The sequence below is a fragment of the Dromiciops gliroides genome, chromosome 5, assembly GCF_019393635.1.
Source record: "Dromiciops gliroides isolate mDroGli1 chromosome 5, mDroGli1.pri, whole genome shotgun sequence".
Taxonomy (NCBI): domain Eukaryota; kingdom Metazoa; phylum Chordata; class Mammalia; order Microbiotheria; family Microbiotheriidae; genus Dromiciops; species Dromiciops gliroides.
The window spans coordinates 1,857,289-1,884,089 of NC_057865.1; the positions used below are offsets into that span (position 1 = coordinate 1,857,289).

Below are 26,801 nucleotides of genomic sequence, written 5' to 3' on the forward strand. Positions count from 1 at the left end.
GCATATCTCTGTCTCTATGCCCAGTCAAGCCAGCCTGACCCCTGCCCACTTAGCAGCTGCCCCTGAAATAGTTACAGAGCATCTTTGTCAATCTCGAACCATCCGAAGAAAGCGAAACCTGGACCAGACCAAGTTAAAGAGGCTTTCATCACAGGTTCATGCTGTATTTGGGGCAAGGATCTGGTTTTTAGATCCCAACTTGTGCACTCGCTGCAGCCACTCCTCAGCCTTCTGGTCCTCCCTGCAGCACCAGGTAAGGGCTGCCTAGGGGGCGAGGGACAGGCAGAGGGGGACCCTTTATTACAGGAAGTCCCCACCCCATGGGTCAGGCTCCCGTGGGACCCGTGATCACAGCAGCCCAGCATGAGAAGGCACGGGTGGGTTGTACCCCAGCCCAGGGGAGGAAGCTCCCATCCACCGCATTTGATGCATCCCAGCCCAGGAACAACACCTCTCTCTGCCGGACGGAGGACTGGGCATCGCTCCTGTCCACTGACTTTGGGAATCCACATGGAATTCCTGCTGTGTTTCTTGTGTGAATCGGGCCTCTGTCTTCCCACTTCCTGCTGGTTTGTGCACGAACTATTATAGGCAGCCCCGAGAACAGAGGGGCCCATTCACCATTTGGAGCAGGCTCAGAATAATGATGCTCAAAGTCACGTCCCACTGGCTTGCCTTCCAGCGGCTGACCGTGGGCCACTCTGCCAAGGAAATCACTCGTGTCTCCACGGCAGATTGGCCAGACATTTGAGCCAGCTGGGTTTCTCTTCATTCTCTTTCCTTTGGATTTCAGGAATTTTTGCTTTGGTTTATACTTTTAGCTTTTGAAGTGTAAAGTAATAAATGGAAGGGGAGAAATTCACCAGAGGTCTGACGGACCTATGCCGAGCAGACATGGCCGGAAGGGAGCCCAAGGCTCGGGGCTCACTCTCATTGTCTGTGCCCGGGCCTGGGCCGGTGTCTGTGTCTGTTCCTGTGTTTCTCTTGAGTTACTCTGGCCATATTTTTCAAAATCTCCAAGAGAGACACCTGGCTTAACAAAAGCGATTCCTTCTTCAAAGCCTTGCTAAGAGTGGGTCCTTTTCTTGAATCCAGGCCTGTCCTGAGAATCTGAGAGGAGGGGCTACCTCTCCTTCAGTTGTTGTGTCCCTGAGTTCTGCTTCATTGCATTTCTTTGTTAGGAGAGGGTTCATTCACTGGGAAAGGGCATATCGTAAAATGATTGGTGCTGCAATGAAGGTTGAGTGAGCCACTCCAGCCTTTGCCTCAGTCTCTCCAGCAATAAAGCTGAGGGAATTTAATTAGATAATGTCACACAGGTCCTTGGGATGCTGAATGCTGTTCAGCTGCTTGGCTCTTCTGTGTTCTGAAGGGCTCGATGCTTGATTTTTTTGAGAGAGAGAGAGGGTGACATCAAATCAGTAAGAAGTTTTGCCCATTTGTAGGGAAGAGAGATTGTTCATGGACCTGGATCAGCCGCTGGAGAACACAAGGGAATGAATACCCCAAAGAACAGGAAACCTTCTTCCAAAGAGTCATGCGGGTCATAGGTTATCTGGGAGCAGGGGCAGCAGCTGCGCAGCCACTGAGTTAGCTGCGTCATCTGTCAGGGCATTTACAGGACCTGCCCTTGTTGGAACAGGCTGTTCACCTCCTGGCAGCTTAGACAAGTAAATAAAGTGTGAGGGGGAAACAGACACGTCAGGCACCTGGGGCCTGAAAGCACTGCGTCTGTGTGAGAACAAGGGAGCCATTCTTAACAATGATGTACACGCTGTCGCTTCCAAAGGCTGGCTTGGGAAAGCACGTGGCAGTTACAGGTACACAGAGAAGTCCTGCCATCAGAATTGGAGATGTTAAAGTGATTCTGATAGCAGTAGATAGACAGGTAGATGGATGGGTAGATAGAGAGGTAACAGAGAAATGGATGGGTTGATAGATGGATAGATAGATGGAGAGAAGGATAGATGGATGGACAGATGGATGGACAGACAGACGGATAGATGGATGGACAGAGGGAAGGAGAGATAGAGAAATAGAGATGATACATACACACATGCATGCACATATATATGCATACATAGATGGATACACAGGCCAGGGGATCATTCTCCAGCACCCTCCCCCTCTAATGAAGGAGGGGGGGCTCTGTGGGCATTTGCCTCCCATCTCACCACCCCCACAAGCCACCTTTGCTGAAAGTTGAACTGTTCACCTCCCTTTTACCAAAGATTAGCAGAAAAGGGGGATTGAGTCAGGTCCCCAGTTTGCTGAGAAATTACCCAACACCTACGGCCTGAGCACACAGAGTCTTCTGATTGCAGGAGAGTCACAGCTGCTCAGGAAGGGAGGAATGCCAAAGATAACTGGCCAACCTGGTACCCGCAGGCCAAGCCCTCACTCAGCAGCCCCTGCTAGACAGGAGACCTCTTTCCAAACTGCCACAAACCCACCCTTACAGAACTACAGGTTTCCTGCCTCCTCCTTTTAAAAATGAGGAAACTGAGGCCTGGGGAGATGGAGTGGCTCGTTCCAATCAGTCCACAGGAAGTGCCAGACTCTGGGCCGGGCTCCTGATATAAATGCAGAGGATGAAAGGAGTTGCCACATTGGTGCTCAGAGCCACAGGAGGCAGCAGGATTCAAACCCAGGTCGGACGAGGAAGCAGGGGCTGTCTTCCCCTGGTCCGTGCCCTGCCCCAGTTCCATTCACGGGATGAACGTCGGACCCGGCTCCCTGCTCGGCACAGCCCTTGAACCGTTTCAAGATTCACCTGACAAGACTCTTCTAGCCCAAGGAGAGAAAGCCCAGGTGGCTGACTCCCCTGCCCCCGCCAGGAGGCAAGATGAAGAGGAGGGAATGGGACTGCTCCCTCCCTTGTGGCCCTGCCAAGTGGCCCATGGCCTGTGGCCATGGAAAGGGAATCTCCTCTCTCTGCTGACAAAGACGAGCTGTGCCCCCCCCCCCCGCCCTTGACTGACTGCAAGGCTGGAAGAAACAAAGGGGGGGGGGACTTTGCTCAATTTTCTTGTAAAACCCCTAGTGAAGGTCAATGCATGGGATGGATAAAGGAAGCTTGGCCAGACTTCAAATGTGGAATTCTAGGGTAAGCACGTGCTTTAGAGGCAGCAAGGTGGCTCAGTGGGTAGAGTGCTAGGCCTGGGGTCAGGAAGGTCTGAATTCAAAGCCAGCCTCAGACACTTACCAGCTGTGTTACCCTGTGTAAGTCACTTTTTTTATATATATTTGTTTGCTTGTTTGTTTATTTATTTTGCAGGGCAATGAGGGCTAAGTGACTTTCCCTGAGTCACACAGCTAGTATCAAGTGTCTGAGGCTGGATTTGAACTCAGGCCAAGGCCAGTGCTTTATCCAGTGTGCCACCCAGCTGCCCCCCTGTGTAAGTCACTTAACCCTCCGGAGAAGGAAATGGCGAAACCCTGCAGCATCTGTGCCAAGACAACCTCATACAGGATCAGGAAGAGTCGGACACAGCCCAGTGACTGAAACATAACCCCAGGGCTCAGCTTTAGAGTGGGTCTGCTCTGCTGCCAAGGGGCCATGGCAGCATTGGCCGGAAGCAGGGACAGCCTCAGTAATCCCTTGGTGGAAAGCTCACCTGGTCACATCCAGCCCCCCCCCCCCACCTCGACACACCCAAGTCTCAGACATCCCCTGCTTTAGCGGAGCCGCAAGCCCCGGATGTGGCGCTGCCCGAGTCTCGCTTCTTCCCGAGTCTCGCTTCTTCCTGCCTCTGGCGTGGTGGCATTTTCCATGGCTGTCCTTCCCCTCTCCTGACTCACCCTTTGCAAATGTGTGGGCAGCTCCTTCTCCTTCAAACCTCCCAAAGCCTGACATGTTCACTTCTGGGCGGGCCTCAAGATGCCCCCCGTCCCCGTGCCTCTCTTCCACCATCCTTGACCCTTGAGCACCCTGCCCACGGCCCACTGAGAGCAATGCTCCACCCTGCCGGCTGGAGGACCGCGGGTGGGTCACTGACAGTCTCTGAGCTCTGGCTGCCTCCTCTCTGAGATGGGCGAGTCCATCCACTGTGTCCCACCTGTGCTCCCCAGCAGGGTCGCCTCCTCTGTCTCAGAGGTGGGCGGGTGGAATGGGGCTCGTGCCCACGTGTGTTGGTTGAGTATTCGGTCAGTCTGGTTGTCTGGGAGCCCAGTCAAGCTCAGGGCCAAGATGATGAGGCTGGTTTCCCTCCGCCTCTGGGGTAGGAGGGGAGATGCCTCTATGACTGCAGCTACGGAGGAGAGCGAGAGGAGAGGAAAGAAGGGGCCGTGGTTCTCACGCTGGCTGCATGACTTCGGGCTGGGCCCCAATGCCCCCTCCTCTGAGGGCAGCACCTGGAAGCGGCCGGGCCTGAGGATGGGCCTCTGGGGGCTTCCATCTCTGACAGTATCCGGGCCTAGGGACGGCTCCCTAAACATGGTGGGGAAGGCCTTGGAAGACTAAGGAAGCCATGTGGCTCCCAGTGCGAGAAGCTGACCATCAAACCGTCCCAGTCAAGTCAGTAGAGAGTGAAGGCTGCCTGGCCTAAATTCATAGAGTTGGCCAAGAAGTGGCCCGTGGCAGACACAGCGGCCTTGGTGCATCGCCACTGATGATGCATGAGTGAGGGAAACATCCTGAGGGAAGGCAGAAGGGCACAGCAGAGGCAGAGACCACGTGCCACACTGGCACCCGTGCCATCCAGGAGGCGTGCCAAGCCCCTGGGGATCACTGGGGAACACGGACAAGCAGCACATGGCACGAGAAGTCAGCTCCCCCTGTAGGTACCCAGCAGGCACCCCTGCGGCCACAAGGGCCCAGGGAATGTCCTCCCACCCCTGCCAGCCACGAAGCGAGAGACTTTGTCCAAATCTCTCCCGGTGGGGCGGCTTCTGCCCTTACCTTGGCTCCAGGGTCTCCTATTCCCCGTAAGCCCATGGGTCCAGGGGGTCCTGGGAGTCCTCGAGGTCCCTGATGTGAGGCAAAGGGCAAAGAAAACCTGAGCTGCCTGAAGCCAGAGGCGGCCTCTGCTGCCGGGGCAGTCAGGGGCATCTCGTGTCCCCTGGTTCCTGTGTGTGCTGCCACAGCAGGGGGTCCGCCCCACTGCCCCACCTCAGTGTGCCAAGAATGGATCCAACACATTGGCATGTGCCAAGCACTGAGCCAAGGCTCGGGGACGTGGAAGCAGGACCAGGAGGATCCTGAGGGTCAGAGCAAGGTAGAGGGATACATGGAGCCCCCTCGCCCGGAAAGCCCCCCAAAAGCCCCCCAGAGAGCCCCCCCAGGCCCTCCAGAGAGCTCCCGGGACAGTCCCCTCCAGAGAGCCCCCCCGGGGGAGAGTCGCCCCCTGGAGAGCCCCCAGAAAGCTCCCCAGAGAGCCCCCCCCGGAGAGTCCCCCCGGGGAGAGTCCCCCCCCCAGAGCCCTCCCAGAGAGCCCCCAGAAAGCTCCCCAGAGAGACCCCCAGAGAGACCCCCCGGGAGAGTCCCCCCCCAGAGCCCTCCCAGAGAGCCCCCAGAAAGCTCCCCAGAGAGCCCCCAGAAAGCTCCCCAGAGAGAGCTCCCCGAGAGCCCAGGGTACCCAGAAGCCTGAGGAATCCCAAGGGGAGGCCTGCTGCAGCCTTTCTGTCAATCCAATGCCCAACACAAGAAAGGATGCTGGCCAATCCAGGGGATACAAGGTTTGTCCTGGTGGTTCTGGACAGGCCAGAGTCAGGGCATCCACAGGCAATACTTATTGATTCGACGATTTGCCCTCCACAGGTGGGCAACACCCAGCCTATAGGGGCTTCGGGTGAGAGCTCTCAGGCCATGTCTCCCCTTTGGGTGTTATCATTTTACCTTAAGTGAGGTTAATAGGTTCACACTATTTCCTTTTTTCTTAGAAAAATGTTTGCTCTCATCTTCTCCATTTCAATTTTTTTTTAAGTCGGCCACAAGCAATCACAGGCAGCTGCCTGTGCGTTGGGTGGATTGGGTTGGGAGGATTTACAAAGAGACATGGGCAAGAATCTCATGGCACGAGCAGTGGGGGCTAGGCTGGAAGCAGGGCTCCCCTCATGGGCTCAAGGCGTCATCCAAGGATTCAGATCCTTGGGCCCGGTGCATTCTGAAAGGTGAGTCCTCTATGGACACGCCCTGCCCCCTCGGTTCTCCCACATGCCCACTTTGCTAAGCGTAAGACCCTGCAGACCCCACCCACCAAGCATCTGCCCCTGCACTTCCCACTAACCCTTCTGACAGAAGTGCCCCCTCACCTCTCAGCAGAGAGGGAGAAGCAGCCTGCACCCTTACCGTTGTGCCAGGATAGCCATCGCCTTTGGGGCCTGGAGCCCCCTCGGGTCCTCGGGGACCTTGGGCACCCTGGGGAGAACCCACACCGAATGCTGGATTAGTGACACCATGATCAAAGCTTAGGACGGTGCTGAGCTTGAGATGTTCCTGTCAGATTCTGCTCCAAGGAGGAGGTGCAGGAAATGCTCCGGGCTCAGTCAATGGGCCTCCCAGAGATAACCCCAGGCTATAGATGTGCTTGCTCCCTTTGGAGTCAATGGGGCAGGAGCTGAACTGGACCAGAGCCAGGATAAAAGCTGTGCCCAGAGGCTGAGTGGGAGGAAAGGGAACTGGCCACCGAGACGCTGCTGGGCTTTTATCGTCCAAGCTCAGCCGGGTCTGGAACACGGAGGTGAGAAATTCCAAGGCGCCCAAGTTGGGTCTTAGAAATGCTCAAATCTGAGAACGTTTAAGGGAGAGGAGAAGAGGAAAGCAGAGCTTATGAGCGCCAGGGTACCTAGGGGTAGGAAAGAGGCTCCTTCCAGAACTGGCCGTGGTCGGTAGCCCCGTATCTCTGCACAGACTGACAACAGCGGGGCTTGGACAGAGGGGCTGACAGAAGGTGTGACTCACAGGGTGATGGACGGGGCAGAAAAGCCTCTGGTGAAGGGAGCTTGGGATCCCAGGGCTTTGGGCTGGGCAGCAGGGGCCAGGGATCCCTCCCTCCACATCCTACCAGCTGCCCCTTCACGCTAGGACTGGCAGAAGAGAGGGGCATTGCTCGCCTTATGAATAGCAGGTGGGGGGAGGGGCAGAAGGAAGCCCATGTGACCGTTCCATATTCTCCTTCTGTGATGCTGGACATATCAGCACCCTCACTCAGACTTAGTGTTCTCATCTATAAAGTGGGGCTAATAATGGCACCTACCTCAGTTTGGGCCACTCGGTGGTGCAAAGGACAGCCCTGAGCTTGGGATCAGGAAGACTCGTGCTCCTGAGTTCAAATCTGGCCTCAGCCACTTACTAGCTGTGTGACCCTGGACGCGTGACTGTACCGTTTGCCTCAGTTTTCTCATCCGTAAAATGAGCTGGAGCAGGGAATGGCCGACCGCTCCCGGAACCCTAGACTGGGTCAGGACGAGGCTGAACCACCGCCTCACAGGGTTGCAGAGACCAAATTCAAGAACGTTAAAGAACACGTGTTCCCAAGCGCTACAGGACAGCACATGGTCATTGCGTCCCACCAAAGTTACCTGGGCTGGAAACTCCACTGTCCAGTTCAGTCTTGGCAGCAGGAGCAGGGCCGATGGCAGTGGTAAGAGCATCTCTCTGCCACTTTGCAATAACTGCCACATTTTATTCTCACAACTCTGGGAGGTATGTGCTATTATTAGCTATTATTTCCCCATGAGGCAGAGGACAAGTGACTTATCCAGGGGCACATAGCAAGCATCTGGGGCAGGACTGGAACTTAGGTCTTCCTAGCTCCCCTGTGCCCCCCAGAACAACATGGGGGTGCAGGTGGATTCTCCCTTCCTCTGGCCATCTAGACACGAGCCCTTCTGCTGAGAGTTGGAGGGAGAAGAGAGGACAGAACAGAGCTGATGGCTACCTTGGGGCCTCGGATGGCAGGTCCAGATTCTCCTTTGAAGCCCGGTATCCCCATCTCTCCTCTGTCTCCCTGCACACACAAACACACACAGTCATTCACTTCCCAGCTGCCCAGACCCGAATAAGACAGGCTGGGCGGCAGCCTCGGGGGCCAGGGGCCGGGGCAGGCCAGGAGCAAAGCAGCGGGAGTCCACCGAGGGGCCGCCCAAAGGGGGCTGCATGGCCTGAGCCAGGGACCAGGAAGCCCGGGCTCTGGCCCAGCTGGAATGGGCCATGTGACCAAAGCAAGCCCACGGCCCTTTCTGGGCTCACTGGACAGGTGGGGATGGGGACGCTTCCCAGGCCCGATGAGCTGCCAGGGGGACAGCCGCCTCCCCCCCATTGGGCTTCTGTGGGCTCATAAAGAGCCCCCCTCCCCTCTCCCCTGCGGCCTGCGGACAGTAGGGAGAACAGGCTCCCCTTCTCACATCTTGGGCGTGTCCTTAGGCCCAGTCCCCTGTAGGATCCCCAGGTGTCCGTGACGCAGCCTCTCTCACCATTGCCACCTTAGGCCAGTGGGAGCCCAGGGTTGGCCTGGCCCTTGCCCAGCCTCTCCCTCTGCCCCCGGACGACCCGACTCTTCCTCCCTTCCCCTCAAACAACCAGGAGAGCATCCGTACCTTGGGCCCAGGAGGTCCTTGAATGGACGCTCCGGGCATACCGAAGGGCCCCATGACACCAGGTTCGCCCTGAGAGTGAGAAAACCAAAAGACCCCCTTAACAAAGGTGCGAGAGCTCTGCACTGATGGGAAAAACAGACCAGAGGCCCCGGAGGCCTGCGGCCCTGGAGGCTGGTCTCCTGGTCCAACGTGCTGGCAAGTGTCGCTATGGAAAGAGGAGGAGGTCAGACCCGGTCTGTGCTGCGTCAGGTCAAAGACACCCCAGGAGGCTAATTGTGACTCGGTCCTGGCACAGACTGGCTTCTGCTCTGCAAGGACCAGAGAAGGGGGCAGAGCAAGGTTGGCGGGAGCCAGGTGACCCTGCACAAGTCACTTGAACACCCTGAGCCTTGATTTCCTCTTCTATAAAAGAAGATTGAGCTAAATCAGCCCTAAGGTGCTCTGCCACTCTGCGGCTCTTCCACACAAAAATCAGTCACAGGATATGGGCACCAAGTGTGCCCATGCCCAGAGCATGATCCCGTCCTGCCTCTAACTGGGGGAGCTGCTCATCACCGTCAGCTCTCCCTTGGCTGGAAGGACAGGGACAGATCCTGACCTGGCCAAGCCCAAGCAACCCCTCCAAGAGGATTCCAAAGATTGTACCGCAGGTCACTGCGTGGGCCAGAGCCACCCCCACCCCCAACATCCGGCCCCTCTGAGCCCACACGGCTTACGCTGCCTCCCCCCCTTCCTGCTGCTGGCCGGTATTTCAAAGAACACCAGCTCCATCTTGTTCCCCAAGGGGCGACTCCTCAGAGGCCCCTGGCTCATCCAAGCCTGACCCTCTAGGGTCTGAGCCAACCTTCCTTGACCACTACTAGCTGTCTGTCCCTGACCCGTCTAGACCTCCAGTCTGGCTCTGAAGCAGCTCTGTCCTGAACATTGGCCCCATCTGCCCACCCTGAATTTTGGGCAGTAGGGGAGGGGGAGGCAGGAGCCCACAAGCCTTTTTAGAGGCATGAGCTTGGCCAAGGTCCCAACTGGGCTTCTCCAGAGGTAACAGGTGACCCCCTTTGTTTGATGAGATCATCGCAGCTGACTTGTCAGGCGCCGAGGTCAGAGGCATCCAAGCTGACACCACAGAGGAAGGGCACTCTCGAAGCTTCCACTCCTCCACCATCGTCTGGGCCGAGCGAGCAGCCGGGCCGATGGTATTCGCTAGCCTGGCAGGACAGTTGCAGCTCTGACTGGGGAATGCACCAGAAATGGACTCTCCTCCTCTCCCGTCCCATCCCGAATCCCAAATACCCCAGAGCAGAAAAGGCACCTCCAGCCGCAGGCTCAGGAGACTTCACCTGGAGGGCCGGTGTTGGCCCTGTGGGTTTGGGCAAGCGGCCATTCCTCTCTGCCTCAGTTTTTTCTTCTGTCAAATGGGGAGAGTAATGCTCCCTCCCAGGGTTGTCAGTGAGGGAAAATGCCTTGTCAGCCTCATTTCTAAGGGAGCCTTTTCTAAAGCCGTCCGCTACTGCAAACACGCCAGAAACATGAGAAACGTACCTTTGGACCCTCGGGCCCCGCAATGCCCTTCTGCCCTGCATTGCCCTTGCTCCCCTTTTTCCCTTCATCACCCTGGAAATACAAGGATGAAAACATCAATATCCAGTAACCAACGACGCCCACGAAGAAATGCCTGGTTTTCACATTTCAAACATCTGCTTCAAGTCCCTCCCCACTCCAGTCATCCTCCATACAGTTGTCAGAGTGATCTGCCCCAAAGAGGCAGCCTGACCATGTGACAGGACATCTAGGTGCAAAGATAAAGTGCTGGGCCTGGAGTCAGCAGGTCCCAAATTCAAGTCCAGCCTCAAAGACTGACTAGCTGTGTGACCCTGGCCAAGTCACTTAACCCTGTTTGCCTCAGTTTTCTCATCTGTAAAATGAATAAGAAGGAAATGGCTGAGCGCTACAGTCTCTTTGCCAAGAAAACCCCAGATAGGGTCGTGAAGAGCCGGACACAACTGAAATGACAGGACAACAACCACCACACGACTTCCTCAGTCAACCCATTCCAAGGAGTCCTCATTTCTAGGCCCAAATGCCTGCCATTCAAAGCCCTTCACCCCCTCCCTACATCCTACCTTTCCAGTCTTTTTGCCCCTTCCAACAGATGGAAAGGACGAGAATGGATCAAGATAAAGAGAGATAGGTAGGCGGAGAGATGTTAGAGGTATAAATGGATAGATGGATAGATAGACAGGTAGACGAATGGATGGATGGATGACGTAGATCACTGATAAAAGTAGATACCTAGATCGATAAATGATACAGACAGAGCCAAGATTAAGACTGACCTATGGATCTCTGGAGATCCTTGCCCTGGCTTATTAGAGATATGTCAGCATCTGAGACAGGAACAGCTGATGGGCATCTGTGTAGTGGGTGGGTTATCCTAGACTAGCCCAGGCCCATTTCAGATGTGGATCCTACAATCCCCTCCCCATAGCTCAGCTAGTCTGCTTTGGGCGGCCAATGTCCAGACCATCACCGGCTGTGTCAGCCTGTGTACTCTGGGAGCTACTGAGGACTCCCTGGGGCTGTGTCATTGCAGACTGAAGAGCCCAGAAGAAATATTTGTGGGAGAAATGAATGAATGAAGAAAAGACCAATGAACATACAAAGCAACTCTCTGTCCATCTCTTACACACACACATGCACACGTGCATGCACACGTGCATGCACACACATGCACGCACGCACACACATGCACGCACGCACACTCCTCTCAGGCCACAAGCAGCTGGTCCTGCTATTGATAGCTGAGGAAATGGGTTAATGCCATATTTGGGAGACCCTGTTCTATTCCAACCTTGTTCCAGGGCAGCAGAGAGCTAAGAAGAGACTTTCTGTGTGCATGTGTGTGGACACACTATTCATGTCTACACATATTTGTGTGTATATGTGAGCATGACAATGTTGGCAGAGACTAAGGATCCAGTTCCCAAGTACACACGTGTGTGCAGATACACATGTACAGTTGGTAGTTAATAAACGTTCTCAATTTTGTATTTTTTTCTATTCTCCCAGGCACATAGAGTCCCCAACAGAATATGAGTGCCCTGAGGGAGTCTCTGGATCTCCAGCTCCCTGGCCCCTAAGTCCTTATGGCCATCGCTGAGCTCCTGTGGGGAATGACCTCTACCCGAGGACTCTGGGGGCCCTGCCTCCTTGGAGGCTGGGGCACTGTTTAGCCCCTGAGCTTGGGGATGGCCCTTGGTTTCCCATGTGTGTGGGGGATGTATCACACACTAACTCACAGAGGGTGCCTACAGACAGCGGGACTTCTCTGGGGACTCAGGGACTCCTTTGGACCAGACTGCCAGGCAGAGCGGACATGCCGATGAGGCCATTACTCATCAGTGTGGTGTGACTGAATGATCACCGGCCTCAAGTCTTGGGCACGGCCCCAGCTGGGCTAGAAACCAGGTTGTGCTCTCAGCCTCTTGGGCTCGGGTCCTCAGTTACAGGAGGCCCTCCTAGATTCTTCCTTCCACCTCAAACAGGCCAGGATTTTGTGACATCTGGGGGCCAAACTGATGGCTCTTGTCAAGGCCTCTTCCCCTTCCCAAGCATCCTCCTCTGATGCCTCATCATGGTGGGGAAGTCCTTTGAGTCCTAGCAAGTAGGAAAGGGTAAGGAGGGGCCTGAGACTGGTCCTGTCACACAAGGATGCTTCTTGGCTGCAGGGAACAAGGTTTCCAGCCACAGCGGCTCTCAAGGATGCTGGAGTGGGGAAAGGAGTTGCAACCTGCATCAGTGGAGTATCCCCACCCAAGGAATCATGGACTCTTGAAGTTCTGACATGTGGCTGTTTCTCGTGGTCCAGCCTAACTGAGCCCTCGCCCTTGACACTAATGGCGGCCTCTTCTCTACCACATTTCACACAACAAGAGGACCCTCCAAAGAACCCTGAACAGCAGCCATTCCAGAGCGGCCTCACACCATTACAGGGCGATGCCATACCTTTGGGCCAGGTTGTCCTTTGCCAGGGGCTCCTTCTGGGCCTCTCGCCCCTGGAAGTCCAGCTTCCCCCTAGAGGGGAGACATGACTGCTGACCATGGGCCCCAGCCCCAGCCCCAGCCCCAACGATGAGTGGCCTGGGCCCAGCCTTCACCCCAGGACTGAACAGAATCTGGTGAAGTTCACAAGTCTGGCCAGAGTAAAGCAAGTAACCAATGGCCAGGGAGCAGGCTGGGTCAGAAGATCCCAACCAGCCGGGGAGCTGCTTGGTGACCAAAGAAATCAGGACGTTGGGAACTAGTCTTTTCTAAGAAATCCTGAGCTTGTCCAGTGACGGCTTTTACCCAGTTCCCAAGTTACCCAGCTTAATCCTTCCTTCCTCCTTCTCCCCCTCCACATTCCTCCTTCCTTCCTTCCTTCCTTCCTTCCTTCCTTCCTCCCTCCCTCCCTCCCTCCCTCCCTCCCTTCCTTCCTTCCTTCCTTCCTTCCTTCCTTCCTTCCTTCCTTCCTTCCTTCCTTCCTTCCTTCCTTCCTTCCTTCCTCCCTTCCTTCCTTCCTTCCTTCCTTCCTCCCTTCCTCCCTCCCTCCCTCCCTCCCTCCCTCCCTCCCTTCCTTCCTTCCTTCTTTCCTCCCTTCCTCCCACCCTCCCTCTCTCTTCCTTCTTTCTCCCTCTCTCCCTGCCTCCTTCCTTTCTTCCCTCAGCCCTCAGCCCTCAGCCAGACCCTGCTGGCTCTCTCAGCCGGGTCCCACACCCAGAATGAGCCCTCTCTTTGAGGCAAGTTGTTTGTCTTTTGGCTGGTTGACTGAGCCCCCCTGCTGGGGGCTGGGACTGGGTGGGTGGGTAGGCTGGGGCTCCAGAGCAGCTTCCCACGAACCAAAGGAAAGAGGGTTACCTTCTTGCCCAAGGCTCCATCTTCTCCTGGGGAGCCTGGCTGGCCTGGCAGCCCCATGGAACCTGGTTCCCCCTAGTGGTCAAGAGAAGAGTTGCACCTTTAGCTCCTGCCAAGGATGGACAGAGAACAGACCCTCCGCCTGGGAGGGGGACAGGAAGCAGCCTGGTCTCCTCCTAACCCTCCCCCCCCCACCCCAGCCTTGGAGGTCTTCAATCAAATGCTGGAGTAGGTACTCTGACCGAGGTACTGGGATAGCTCCTCTGACACGGAAGTTCTGGGATAGACTTGAGGTCTTTGAAAGGAAATCCAAGGTCCAAGCAGCCAACTTGAGGTTGGGTGCTCTGGCACTGACCCCAAAGTCTGGGAGAGCCCCTCGGACACTGACGTTCAAGGATAGAGCCTTGGGTACTGAAGCTCTGGGATAAGGCACAAGGCACCAAGGCTGCTTCTCCCCAGAGAGACAGACCACATCAGCATAGCCAATCGTGTCTGCTTTGAACCCATAGGAAGTAGTAGTGGGCTCTGCTGGCACTGTAAGTAGTGCTAGGAAGGGCCATGCATTGACCCCACTCCAATCCCACAGAGGACGCCAACAGCAGCTCTAAGTAATGAAGGCCACTGAACACTCTCACCTTTGGACCTTGGACTCCAATGCCCGCTGGTCCCCGAAGCCCTGTAAGTCCGGGTGGGCCTACTTCTCCCTGGAAGGGAGAGAACAGATAGAAGTCAGGACCTCGAGGGCTGCCCTGGTTCCATTCCTTGGTGTCAAAGAAGGGGGCTGTCTTCCATGAGTCTCCAACAGTCTTCTTGCCCACCATGCACAGAGACAACATTCATGTCCTCTGTCTCCTGAGGACGGAGAAGGGGCCCAAGTGAGGTCACTCATGATTGAAACCAAAGGAAGGTGGTGATTCCCCAGCGCACAGAAGAAAAACGCCTTGGGTTTCTTTGCCTGGGATCCTGACAACAAATACAGATGAGGCTCACAGACATCTCTCTGACCGGCTGTCGGTCAGTGGTACCGATCTCGGCCTGAGCTGTCAGATGGGCTGGTCAATAGTATCACAACAGAAGACGAGCAATCTTCGAGGACTCAATAAAAGCAAAGTTTCTGTGGCCCAAAGAATGGTCACACATGCCAGCCTTTGGGGAGGCCCCACAAGACTTGTAGGCCAGGTCAGGGGATGCTACTGGTTTTAAATGATTGAGTGCTTTGGGGCCCTAGTTGCTGACCCAACTCAGCGACAAATTAAATTCTTCTCTTGCTTGGGGCCTTACCTTAGGACCGGGAGAGCCCTGGCCTGGGGGGCCTTGGGGGCCAGGGGGGCCGCTTGGACCTTGGATTCCCTTTCAAAGAAAAAGAGAAGTGTTTGATTAAGAAGAAAGTAATGGGCTAGTTTCCCCTCTGTGGGATGAGCACAGGCTCTAGAATGAACAAATGACCTCACAAACTTGGCTTCATGCTGCTCCAGAGGGGCCTGGGGCAGTGCAGCACCTGTGAGAAGTAAAAGTCTGCTCCACTCTAAACAGGATGGGAGGTCATCCCGACCTTGAGGACAGCCAAGGTCATGCATCTGTTTTCAGTCTGAAAGGTTTTCTGTAGAGAATCTAAAAGGCAACAGAAGCAACTGAGGCAGAGACAGGAAGATGCCCAGTGGGGCTGGTGTGCTCAGGCTGCTCAAGCCAATTCAGCAAGCATTTATTGAGCACCAACTGCATGCTGGCCTCTGTGCTACGTCGGGACAGATTCTGCCCTGTTGGTGTAAGAGGGGGGAAATATATGAGAGATATTGTTGGGGTGGGAAGATGGACATTTACAAAGCACCTACTATGTGCCAAGTACTGTGCTGAGTGCCTGGATACAGAAATGGCCCCTGACTGTTGGGAAGGAGCAAAAGGCAGGCTGGAAGGAGGGTTGGGTTAGGGAGTAGAGGTGTTGGGGGAGGGGCTTGGGGACGCAGGGCTGAGCTCCGGCTCAGGAGGGGGAGGGGCTCAATATCTGGGAATCAGCTACAAAGAGATCTAAGGTGAACCTGTGAGACTGGGGGGGAGGGGGAAGAGGGAGAGGGAGGGGAAGAGGGAGAGGGAGAGGAAAAGGGAAGGGGAGGGAAGGGGAAGGAGAGGGAGGGGGAAGGAGAGGGAGAGACTGAGACACAGAATGTCTATGTACGAGACAAGAGGGTAAGGTACTTTATCCTGCAAGGGAGACTGAGTCCAAAAGATAGGAGGAGAATGAATTGGGAGCACGGTCATAAAAGCCCAAAGAGGAAAGGCGACGCTGCAGATGTCCAGGTGTCTGAGGACTAAGAAGGGCCGGAGGCGGTCATGGCCACCCTGGAGAGGGCGGGGGCGGGCGAGGGGTGGGGCAGGAGCCAGACCCAAGGGTTTGAGACGTGGCCGGAGAGGCAATGAAGGAGGCGGGCGCAAAGCGAGCTAGAGACGGGGCGGAGAGATGGCGGCTTTGGGGGACCGCAGGATTCAGGGCAGAGTCTTGTTTGAAAGCAGCTGGGGAGGAGCCGCGGAGAAGAGGAGGCTGAAGGAGGCAGGATCCAGGCACGGACGAGAACGCGGTGCTGGAGCCTCGGCCTCCTACCAGGACAGAGCGGGAGGAAGCCGGCTGCTGCGGGGGGTGGCTCCGGGGCGGAGGGCAAGGGCGGGGAAGGGGCCGGAGGGAGGAGAGAAGCTCGGGCGGCCACAGCGGGCTTCGCGTGGAGAGCCAACCAGGGAAGACCAAAGGAGGATGAAAGACAAAGAGAAGCCGAGCCCTGCCTTCAGGGAGCGTCTGCTCTACTGGGCCAAGAAACCTGGGCAAAGAGCAGGTGCCCCGTGGGGGCATTTCTACAAAAAAGGAGGGGCGGCTACAGAGAAGTTCAAAGGCCCCCAAATAGGCCCCGAGTTCGGGAAAACGCCAAAGGAAACATGGCCGCCGTTTAACGAGCGGCTCTCTCTTTGCGGCCTGCGAGGCCCATCAGCGGGTGGCCACACCGGCGCATGGCAGTCGAGGGAGGTGGGGCGGCGCCGGGCTCCCTAGGAAGGAGGGGGGCTGCCGAACACCCGGGGCTCGGGGATCAGAGAAGGCTCCGCAGAGGCTGTCGGGGACTCAGCCTCACGGTGCGGGAAGCCGAGAGCCGCAGCTCTGTGACAGAGGCCCCTGAGCGGACCAAAGTGGGGCACCTCGGCCACAGGGCCTTGTCTGCGAGCCACATGGGAGCCCGGCTCAAGCCAGCCAAGGGGCTCCCTCCAGGGCTGAGGACTGCCCTGGACCACGGTGTGGTCAGGGGGCCATCGCGGATGGACACCAGCGCGTAGGAAAGCATTCCAGGCTCGTCTGGCTTGTTCCATCCCGAAGTTCCCCCGGCGTGGCCAGGAACACTTCTAGTGATAACAGCTCATTAGTGGCACAGGAACAACTTCCCCCGAAGGGCAGGAGCGGGGAGGGGAGGCCAACCACCCATGGGGTTTGGGAACTCAAGTTGGAAAAGCCAAAGGGGAAAGGCAGGAGGTCTGCAAAACCGCACCCTTCCAGATTAAATGAGATTAAAATGAGGTCCGGGACTCTGTGCTCCTTCCATAGTTCCCACACTGCCCCTGCCTCCCATGCTTGAGAAGACCTCCAGCAGTGCTCTGGGTGCTGCGCCACTAGATACCTGAACGGAACAGTCACTTTGGCCACACCTCCTCCTCTCCTTCCTTCCTTCCCTCCCTCCCTCCCTCCTTCCCTCCTTCCTTCCTTCCTTCCTTCCTTCCTTCCTTCCTTCCTTCCTTCCTTCCTTCCTTCCTTCCTTCCTTCCTTCCTTCCTTCCTTCCTTCCTTCCTTCCTTCCTTCCTTTCCTCCTTCCTCCCTCCCTCCTTCCTTCCTTCCCTCCCTCCTTCCTTCCTTCCTTTCCTCCTTCCTTCCCTCCCTCCCTCCCTCCCTCCTTCCTTCCTTCCTTCCCTCCTTCCTTCCTTCCTTTCCTCCTTCCTCCCTCCCTCCTTCCTTCCTTCCTTCCTTCCCTCCTTCCTTCCTTCCTTCCTTCCTTCCTTCCTTCCTTCCTTCCTTCCTTCCTTCCCTCCCTCCTTCCTTCCTTCCTTCCTTTCCTCCTTCCTTCCCTCCCTCCCTCCTTCCCTCCCTCCTTCCTTCCTTCCTTCCTTCCTTCCTTCCTTCCTTCCTTCCTTCCTTCTTTCCTTCCTTTCCTCCTTCCTTCCCTCCCTCCCTCCTTCCTTCCCTCCCTCCCTCCTTCCTTCCTTCCTTCCTTCCTTCCTTCCTTCCTTCCTTCCTTCCTTCCTTCCTTCCTTCCTTCCTTCCTTCCTTCCTTCCTTTCCTCCTTCCTTCCTTCCTTCCTTCCTTCCTTCCTTCCTTCCTTCCTTCCTTCCTTCCTTCCTTCCTTCCTTCCTTCCTTTCCTTCCTCCCTCCCTCCCTCCCTCCCTCCTTCCTTCCTTCCTTCCTTCCTTCCCTCCTTCCCTCCTTCCTTCCCTCCTTCCTCCCTCCCTCCCTTCCTCCTTTCCTTCCTTCCTTCCTTTCCTCCTCCTCCTCCTCCTCCTCCTCCTTCTCCTCCTCCTCCTCTTCCCTCTACCATGTTTAAGGGAAATTCCTCACTCTCCAATTGATTTGAACATATCTCTGCCCCCATAGAGTATGGCTGTGAGTGTTGGCACCTCGTTTAGGGAACACAGACAACCCTGCATTGGTGCCCAGTGACTGCGGCTGCTTCTAAGGTAACTAAGTGGCTGGCGGAAGCCTAAGGGGACCGCCCCTCTCCGTGGTCTGTACGACTGAGCTCACAGAGAAGTTCGGCTCTTCCCCAATGCCTCTTCCCTCTCCTTATTCTGGGGGCAGCCTGGTGGGCAGCAGGGAGTAGTCCGTGCCCAGACACAGCTTCTCCCCCCCAGGGACTACTTGGCAATGATCACCTTGGGGCAGAAGCACCTGGGAACAGAGATGTCCTGCTGCGTTACAGGACAGATTCCTGCATCTCAGTCCCATGTCTGGGAGGAAGAATATGTCCGTGGGCAGGGTCTAGCCTTCCATCAGGGGCCTTCAGTGGGAGGGGGTTTCTTGGGTGTTCTCTACTGAACTTGAAAGGAAAGTTCACATGTACCTGGTCACCTTGAGTCCCGAGTCCAGGTGTCCCCCTTGGCCCTTGGGGTCCCACAGGTCCCAAATCCCCCTGCAGGGAAAGGAAGACAATTTGTGTCAAGATAAGGTCCTGGGGCAGCTAGGTGGCGCAGTGGATAGAGCACTGGTCCTGGAGTCAGGAGTAACTGAATTCAAATCCAGCCTCAGCCACTTACTAGCTGTGTGACCCTGGGCAAGTCATTTAACCCCAATTGCCTCACACACACAAAAAAATTTAAGATAAGGTCCTGGGGCTGTGCTGTTTTACACTCCTAAACGTGTCCTCACTACCTCGAGGGAGGAATGCTCTAACCTCCCTCCCACTTCCCAATGCACACACAAGGAAACAGGTAGGAAGTGGCTTCTGCAAGGTCACACAGCTAGGAAGGGGCTGAGCCGGCATTTGAACCCACATCTTCAGACCCAGAGCCCTCATAATAGAGCGGAAAGAATGGTGGCTGAATGTGGGGCCCAGAGCCCTGGGTTCAGGACCCAGCTCTTCTTCTAGCTACCCCTGCCAGGTAAGAGCAATGCTGGATGTTATTTTAACTTCTACTTATGGACCTCCTGGGTAATGGGGTGCGTCATTAGCCTCCCCAAACCAAAGCCAAAATAATGCTGGCCCTTCGTGAGGAAGGGAGGCCGAAGGATTGCCGACTTGGCATACACCAAAATGAGAGAGCCCGATTTTGTTATCACCATCCCCCTGCTCCCCATTAACCACAGGACAGGGGACATTGTTTGATGACTTGGGACCTGACTGTGACTTGTCAGGCGAAAGCGGACGCAGCAGCCATTTTTGGAGCCGAGGTAGGAATGTTTATTTGGGGTTGGGGGGCTGGGTTCCCATGGTGGGGATTGGGGGAGGTAACACTTGCTTACACCCTAAACAGCCCAGACTGATTTTCTTCTTTACTTTTCGCGTTGCAAAGTTCTTCTGTCCCCTCCCCTGTCCTGGGCCACTAATAATTTGTCTGGGTGCCTCCAGTGCCCCCCATCCTGACAGCCAGCCCCAGCTCTCCATCGGGATCAGACACCAAGCCCATTCAGCCAGGAGCCAAACTTTACGTCCCAGTCAGCTGCCTTGGGGAAGGCCCAGAGGCTAGAGGCCCTTCTAGCCCAGCCGGGGCTGGGGGGTCCCTTCCCAGCTAGAGGCCACAGCTCCCTCTTTCTGGCCCAAAGCTGGATGGTTTGAGTTATCTGGAGTCTGACAATCTAGTGAGTGGGGCATCATCACAGCCAGTGTGGGCAGGCCTGGCAGCTTTTCTGGCTTTACTAGAAATCGTTCTGGGCATCAACATATCCAGTAGTGACCTCTACTTACGAGGAATTAACCCATTCTTCACTTCTGACACCTGGCTTGTGGAGGATTTCCCACAATGTGACAATGTGACACCATCAATTCCTTCCTTCCTTCCCTCCTTCCCTCCTTCCCTCCTTCCTTCCTTCCTTCCTTCCTTCCTTCCCTCCTTCCTTCCCTCCTTCCTTCCCTCCTTCCCTCCTTCCTTCCTTCCCTCCTTCCTTCCTTTCTTCCTTCCTTCCTTCCCTCCTTCCTTCCCTCCTTCCTTCCTTCCCTCCTTCCTTCCTTCCTTCCTTCCTTCCCTCCTTCCTTCCCTCTTTCCTTCCCTCCTTCCTTCCCTCCCTCCCTCCTTCCTTCTCTCTTTCCTTCCTTCCTTCCTTCCTTCCTTCCTTCCTTCCTTCCTTCCTTCCTTCCTTCCTTCCTTCCCTCTTTCCTTCCTTCCTTCCTTTCTTCCTTCCTTCCTTCCTTCCTTCCTTCCTTCCTTCCTTCCTTCCTTCCTTCCTTCCTTCCCTCCTTCCTTCCTTCCCTCCTTCCTTCCTTCCTTCCCTCCTTCCCTCCTTCCTTCCCTCCTTCCTTCCCTCTTTCCTTCCTTCCTTCCTTCCTTCCTTCCTTCCTTCCTTCCTTCCTTCCTTCCTTCCTTCCTTCCTTCCTTCCTTCCTTCCTCCCTCTTTCCCTCCCTCCCTCCATTCGTTCATTCCTTTGTTCGCTGGTTCAGAGCAGCTTTCTCTGATGTGTGATCTGAGTAGACACATACCTTGTCCCCTTTGATGGACGGACCTTGTAGTCCTTGGGGGCCAACTGGTCCCTCAGAACCCTTTTCACCCTGGAAACAACAGGACCGTGGATCAGTGAGTTCAGGCCAGGATTTGGGAAGCAGTCGTGTTACACCCGATAAATGGCTGCGAGCTCTAAATCTGCCCCCTCCCCCTCCCCTGCCCAGGCCCCTGCTGTGAATGGGGCCAGATATCCAATTTGTCCTGGCTCCCTTCCTCGGGACAGAGCCATTGGGTAGCATCTGCGGGCACAGCCGGGAGAGCAGGGCAACTGAAACACGGGGCAGCACGGAAGATGTCCGGGCTGATGGGACGACCCAGAAGGATTTCTGACGGGGGGCTGAGCCTGGCTGGCCTGCAAACATTGCCCAGCTGGGGAGCACTGTCCTGATCACCCAGCTGACATCAGTGAGATGCGTGTCGGAGATGCGTCGGGGACCCCATATTTTCGTCTCTGACTCAAGCCTGCCGAACATTCCCTTTGGGTCTTACCTTGGGGCCTGGCAGTCCTTCTCCAGGGATGCCTCTCTCTCCGGGGACTCCTTCAGGACCCCGGGGACCCTGTTAGAGAGGGAGGGGAGCAGCAGAGAGGGAGGAGGGAGAGGGGCAAGAAAGAGGGAGGGCAAGAGGGGAAGGGCAAGAGATGATCACATGGGCTTTCTAGTCACCAGAGGGGGGTCGCTGTTTTGGGGTGCCCTGTGTGTAGTCTGGCTGTGTCCCATCTGTAGAAGTGGCAGGTGCAGCCACAAAGACATCCTGCCATCCATTAGCCACTGCTGGCCGGACTCACTGGGATGCCAGTTCTCGTCCTGGGAGCCTCCGTGGAGGCAGGCGCTGAGGGTATGGCCAGGAAGGGCCTAGAAGGAAGGCTGAAATAACTGAGATTGCTCAGCCTGGAGAATGCTCAGATAACAAGGGTCCTGGATGGTGGCCCTGCCTTCCTGATCAGCATTGCAGAGATGGGCGCCTGGTCCCCTAACTTGGATGCCCAGAGCTGGAGAAGCAGAGGGTGAGAAGGGGAGGGTGTGGGTGCCCCCTGGGGCACTGCAAAGCTGGGAGAGGACCGCCCCCCGCCCCAGCCCCACTGCAGAGAAGAGCCAAGCCCGCTGGGCATTCTGGACGCCTCAGTGTGCGTCCTTCTTCCTTCTCCTCTCAGATAACAGTGAGCCATTGACTCAGCCGTCCACACTCTGTCCCAGGGCAGGGTGACCGTCCCCTTCCACAAGGAGGAGACCAAGGACTCCAGAGTCACCGAGCCAAGTGTCCCAGGCGGGAGTGACGTCTGTCAGATCAGGAGCAGGGTCTCATCCATGCCCCCTCCCATGTCCTCAAGCCACAGCTGAAGCTCAGACTGACTGTGGCACATGCCAGAAGGAGCCTGGCATCTGTACCGGCCAGGACACAGAGCTGGCTCCCTCCTGGAGAAGGGCACAGATGCTCAGCCACCACCTACTTGGCCATGATTCACTCTGCTATTGCCCCTGCCTCCTCACAGCTTCTCTGTCCTTGTCCATGTTCTGCAGTGTGGTTCTATTCCACTCTCGCCTCTGCCTGGGGGATCCCCAAAGGTCTGAGGCCTGACCTTTCCCTTTCAGTCATTCTCCTACCTCCTGGTTATGCCTGGTGACTACTTACGGTTTGTCCTGGCTCACCGATGCCCATGGGTCCTGGAGCCCCGGGCCGGCCTTCCTGGCCTCTTTCCCCCTAACAAGAAAGGGAGGACATTGAGTCATTGTGCCTGCTTCTTACTGTTCAAGCCACCAAGGGGTGGCAGAACAGTCCAGGCCACGGCAGGTGTGCAGGCAGGTGAGTGGGGGAGGAGGATGTCAGTGCTACCTGAAACCGTTGAAAACCACAAATCCAGCTGGCACAGCACTGCCATTGGAGGCCATGGAGCTGCCCATGTGGGGCAGGGAAAGGAGCCCTCCCACCGGCCCGGCTCTTTGGCCTCCAGGGCCCAGGAGGCACGATGGGGAAGGATGACCCTGGCAGAGACGTCCTCAGGCATTGAGAGCAGGGTATGAGCAGCTGGCATGATTGGAGCTCTCCGAGGCCAGCAATGGGCCTGACTATAACATCTCATCCTCACAACAAGCCCGGGAAGCCGGTGTTATTATTGGTGCCCCCACTTTGCAGATGAGGACACTGAGGCACACAGAGGTGTGAGCATGGCTATTGGGGAGATTCAGAGCTTCCCCTACTTCCTCCATCCTGACTTTTGGAGGTCCAGTTTCCCCTTGGTAACAAGATTGCTTCCTCTTGGTCAGATCCACCCCAAGCTTGCAAGTAATCTAGGGTGGGGAAGCTTAGGGTGTTCTCTTCAAGCTCCAGTGGAGCTTTCTGAAGGCTTCTCTTTGGTGGGGGTCACTGGGCACCCCCCCAAACTGAATCAATAGCCCAAAGCTGGAGATCATTTCTGGGGGGGCGGTCATCTCTCAGCCCCGCTGACCACATACTGTTTCAAGGGTACACAAGCTCTATGCCCCATCACCATGATGGCCTTTGGTCTGAGAGAGATGGCTGGTGCCCATCCTTTTATTGATAACCTGCCAGCCTTATTAATAAAACGATTGAATTACCCAGAAGTTATGTCTCTCAAATGTTTAATCATCACAGAGGTCAAATACCTTGCCCCAGTTCACAGCTGGTCAGTGTCTGTGGCTGGGAAATGCTGACTCTGTCTACTGACAACCCAGCTGCCCAAGTGACCTTTCACCCTGCCTACACCTGCCCCAAGCCCATTAGGCCCAGGCCCCTCGGAAGACCTCCCCAGGCTCTTCTGGCCTCACATTTTATTACCGGCTGTTAACAGTAGCACCTAGGGCATGAGAAGTGATGCAAAGGACTGCATCGGGGATGGGTGAAGGAAGGGCGCCCTCCTTGTCTGCTCTGAGTGAGGGGCAAAATGGGCATAGTGGGCAGAAGAGAGACCCGCTCAGCGGCCAAACGAATCCCCCACCCCATGTTTTACTGCCCAGCCGACAGGAAGCCTGGGGGTGCTGGGGACCTAGGTCACGGCCACCCATGTCGCTCCCACCGGCTTTCGGGGGGTAATTGCAACCCAGACCGTTGGAGGAGAGAGGGGAGGGCTTCAGGTTACATCAAACACCCCCAAAATGTGGGAGCAGGCCTTCCCTGCCCACCCCAGGCCAGCCCAGCGTCTTAGAACGGTGCCCAAGGGCAGGGGCCTGGCTCCAGCACAGAGGGCATCCTTACCTTGAGTCCCTGTTGGCCGATGCCAGGGGGACCAGGAGGGCCATAAGGGCCAGCAGGGCCTGGCTCACCCTGGAAAAAGAAACAGCACCAAGTTAGGCCAATTACTCTGATCACCGTCACATAGTGACCATCTCCCATGATTCTCTGTGGGTGTACCCATCCAAGGGCTCCATATTCTCACTACAGCCACTGAACACTGGGCATGGATTGGCAACACGAGATGCCTCTTCACATCCAGGCTCAGGGGGGCGTGAAGGTCCCAGGCAGACACACTCCCTTCCATTAGTCATTTCAGTTCTAAAAATATGCAGTTAGAGTGTGTGCAAGCCCGGCATCGAGGTTGGAACACCAGCACCATTTCCCTTAGCGGTCACTGGCAGTGCTCCCGGGACTGGGCCGGTCGAGGAGGGGAATCCCGGCCTTGTCCAACCCTTTTACGCTGACCCATAGAAGAAATAGGAGAGAACAAGTGAAAGGCCCACCCTCAGGAGCTGTCAGACCTTATCATCCGACAAGAAGGGGGCTTCTGAGGGTCTCTCATGTCTGTGGGCTCACCAATGCACCAACCCAATAATGGACAGAGAGGAAGAGATGGAAGCTGGCCCTCTGCTGAGTCCTGATGCCCAGTGCACAGGGGTACCCCCCCAGGCATCTTTTGTCCAAGCTGGGCCTGGGACAGAGCTCAGATGCCCCATCTTGGTCATCGACCCATTAACCATAGCTCAGTCTACAAAGGCATAGCTGGTATGTGTGTGAGGGGGAATCCATCAGGTCCCAGGGCACAGTCCCAAACACCCCCCCCAAGGCAGCCTCTCTTCACAGACCCCCCCCACCTACCCAGCAGTGCACAACCCTCCCCCCCAGGCAGCCTGTCCTCACAGGCGTTCCACCAGGATCACTTGGGGCAGATTCCAGAAGCTGCCCAGGTCCCCCCACAACGCTCCTGCTGACTCTGGTGCAGCTCCAGCTCCCCTGCTGACCTCCCGGCTCTCCCTCCATCTCCCTGGCCTCCCTCTCCAGCTGCTGGGAGCTGACAGGGGACAGGGAGGTAGCTTCGGGGATGGACCACACCTGAATCTTCCTCCCTTCCCAGACTCCAAGGGAACAGAGGGACATGGCTGGGGGTGAAGCCTGGGGCCTGGCAGCCACTGGGAGACAGTAAGCTCTTGGGCACTGGTGACAGGGCAGGCCAGACAGTGTCCCAGTGATGCCCCAGCCTTCTTATTCTCCCTGGGACCTGGGGAAGGGCGGAAAGACCAGTGAATGTGAAGCAGGCCTGTGCTGGCGTGAAGGCGGCCAGCCCCCAGCCCGTCCAGCTTGAGGGTCCCTGCACTCAAGGGGGCCAGCCAAGGCCAGTCAAGTTTCTGCCCCCCAAGATCCTTGCATGAGGACTCAGACAAAGCTGTTGGATCAAGCAGGCGTCTGAACCCCGAACTTAGCCCTGGACTGGACCAAAGGCAGTGAGGGTGGAGAAAACCAGGGACTCTCACAGAGAGAAGGCAGGATGAACTTTGACCCACAGGCCCTTCTGCCCCAGGTACCCCGAAGGGGCTCAGGGACTCACTGGGCCCTCACCTGGGGGCTGAGAAGAAGAGCTTGGCATGGTGGGATAGGAGCTGGCGAATTGCTCGTGCCTTGGAGCTCCCGGTGGATGGGCATCTCTCTGCATGCATGTGTGGGTGTTCATTGTACCCTGCTCTGGTCCCCCTCACCCCAGCCTGCTTCCAGTCAGTGTAATAGTAAGTTTATAAGTAGCAGGTCTAAAGGGGCAATAGCAGAAAACAAGATTGCAACAGGGAAACTGGAAGTCATGTACAAACTGTCCTAAAGACCAGCCGAGCACGGTTTACAAATCTTATCTTCTATGTGAACCAAAGCAGCGAGGTGGCACAATGGATAGAGAGCGTGGCCTGGAGTCAGGAAGACTCGTCTGCCTGAGCTCTGGTCTCCAGAAACACTTCTTAAACCTCTCGAAGCTTTCGGAAACTTGAAGCAACGGACTCATGGCCAGCGCCCTGGGATGAGCTAAGCTCGATTCCCTTTGAGAAGGGGGCCTCCACTCCAGCCCGACAGCCAGACAGCAGGACAGAGGCTGGACAGCCACCATGCTTGCACCTGCTAACAGAACTGCCCCCAGAGAGCAGAGGACAAGACCTTCTTCCCTCCTCTCAGGAGAGTGGTGGGCCGGGCGGGTGGAACGTGGCCTGCACTGTCAGAAGAGGACGCCACCCATCTTCCCAGTTATAGGCAAGGCGTCCATGCGAGTTGGGGCAGAAACAAGTGGAATTTCCAAAATGGTATAAAAGAGACGTGAGGAGAATCTTAGTTTCCAGACCCAGAGGCATTTCATGGCCACATCGCCCAGGAACAGCGACCCATCCTGGCCCCCTACCCCCCTGTCCTTCTCAGGTCCCCTGAGAACCTTGAAGCAGGATGGCCACATGGGGCAGGGGGAGTTAGCCCTGAGACACGGGCACAGACCAGCCTGGCCCAGAGAAAGCACGGAAGCAGCGGGGGCTCACTGACCATTCTTAGCGCTTGCTCCATTCCACTTGGCTCCGAGCCTTGGAAAGCCCTGTGCTTCCTCCGTGAGGGGCTGCAGGTCCCCGCGTAGCCTCTTCATGCAGAGCATCTCTCCACAGACGGACTTTGCAGGCTTCCTTACCTGGGGCTACCTTGTAAATTGTCCATAGCTTTGGAATGTCTTCTCTTTGGCTGTAGCAGTGGCCCGGCGTCCCCACAGTGTCGGGGGCTAGGGTTCTAGAAGGGGTGACGCTGGGCTCTAACAAGAAGCCCTTGGCTGAATTTGCCTCCAATCTTCAGTTGGAACACCGTGACTCAGAGCGGAAGCATTTGGCACTGTGTGCACACACATGCCCCAGGCATCTGGGGTGGACACTCTGTTCCTTGGCCGTCCTTTACTGCCCAAAGTGGTTCCGGGTGCTGAGTGGACTCGGCCAAGGCTTCGCTGATGTTTTCTTCGCTT

At 56.3% G+C, this 26,801-nt stretch overlaps 1 protein-coding gene across 6 annotated transcripts in view; it reads right to left on the bottom strand.

The window, feature by feature from the left end:
* COL28A1 (collagen type XXVIII alpha 1 chain) overlaps positions 1-26,801 on the bottom strand; it is a 63,256-nt gene that overhangs the window by 12,496 nt on the left and 23,959 nt on the right. For 4 of the 6 annotated variants that reach the window (XM_043969430.1, XM_043969426.1, XM_043969428.1 and 1 more), the window contains 14 exons: positions 23,816-23,884; positions 22,235-22,303; positions 21,092-21,160; positions 20,581-20,649; positions 18,510-18,578; positions 14,710-14,778; positions 14,064-14,132; positions 13,432-13,503; positions 12,541-12,609; positions 10,078-10,149; positions 8,539-8,607; positions 7,881-7,949; positions 6,290-6,358; positions 4,901-4,969 (listed from right to left, as the gene is read on the bottom strand). In XM_043969430.1, coding sequence (XP_043825365.1) covers positions 4,901-4,969; positions 6,290-6,358; positions 7,881-7,949; positions 8,539-8,607; positions 10,078-10,149; positions 12,541-12,609; positions 13,432-13,503; positions 14,064-14,132; positions 14,710-14,778; positions 18,510-18,578; positions 20,581-20,649; positions 21,092-21,160; positions 22,235-22,303; positions 23,816-23,884 — 972 coding nt within the window. The remainder of the gene's footprint in view (positions 1-4,900; positions 4,970-6,289; positions 6,359-7,880; positions 7,950-8,538; positions 8,608-10,077; positions 10,150-12,540; positions 12,610-13,431; positions 13,504-14,063; positions 14,133-14,709; positions 14,779-18,509; positions 18,579-20,580; positions 20,650-21,091; positions 21,161-22,234; positions 22,304-23,815; positions 23,885-26,801) is intronic. The other 2 variants (XM_043969427.1, XM_043969429.1) reach the window with 2 other exon arrangements.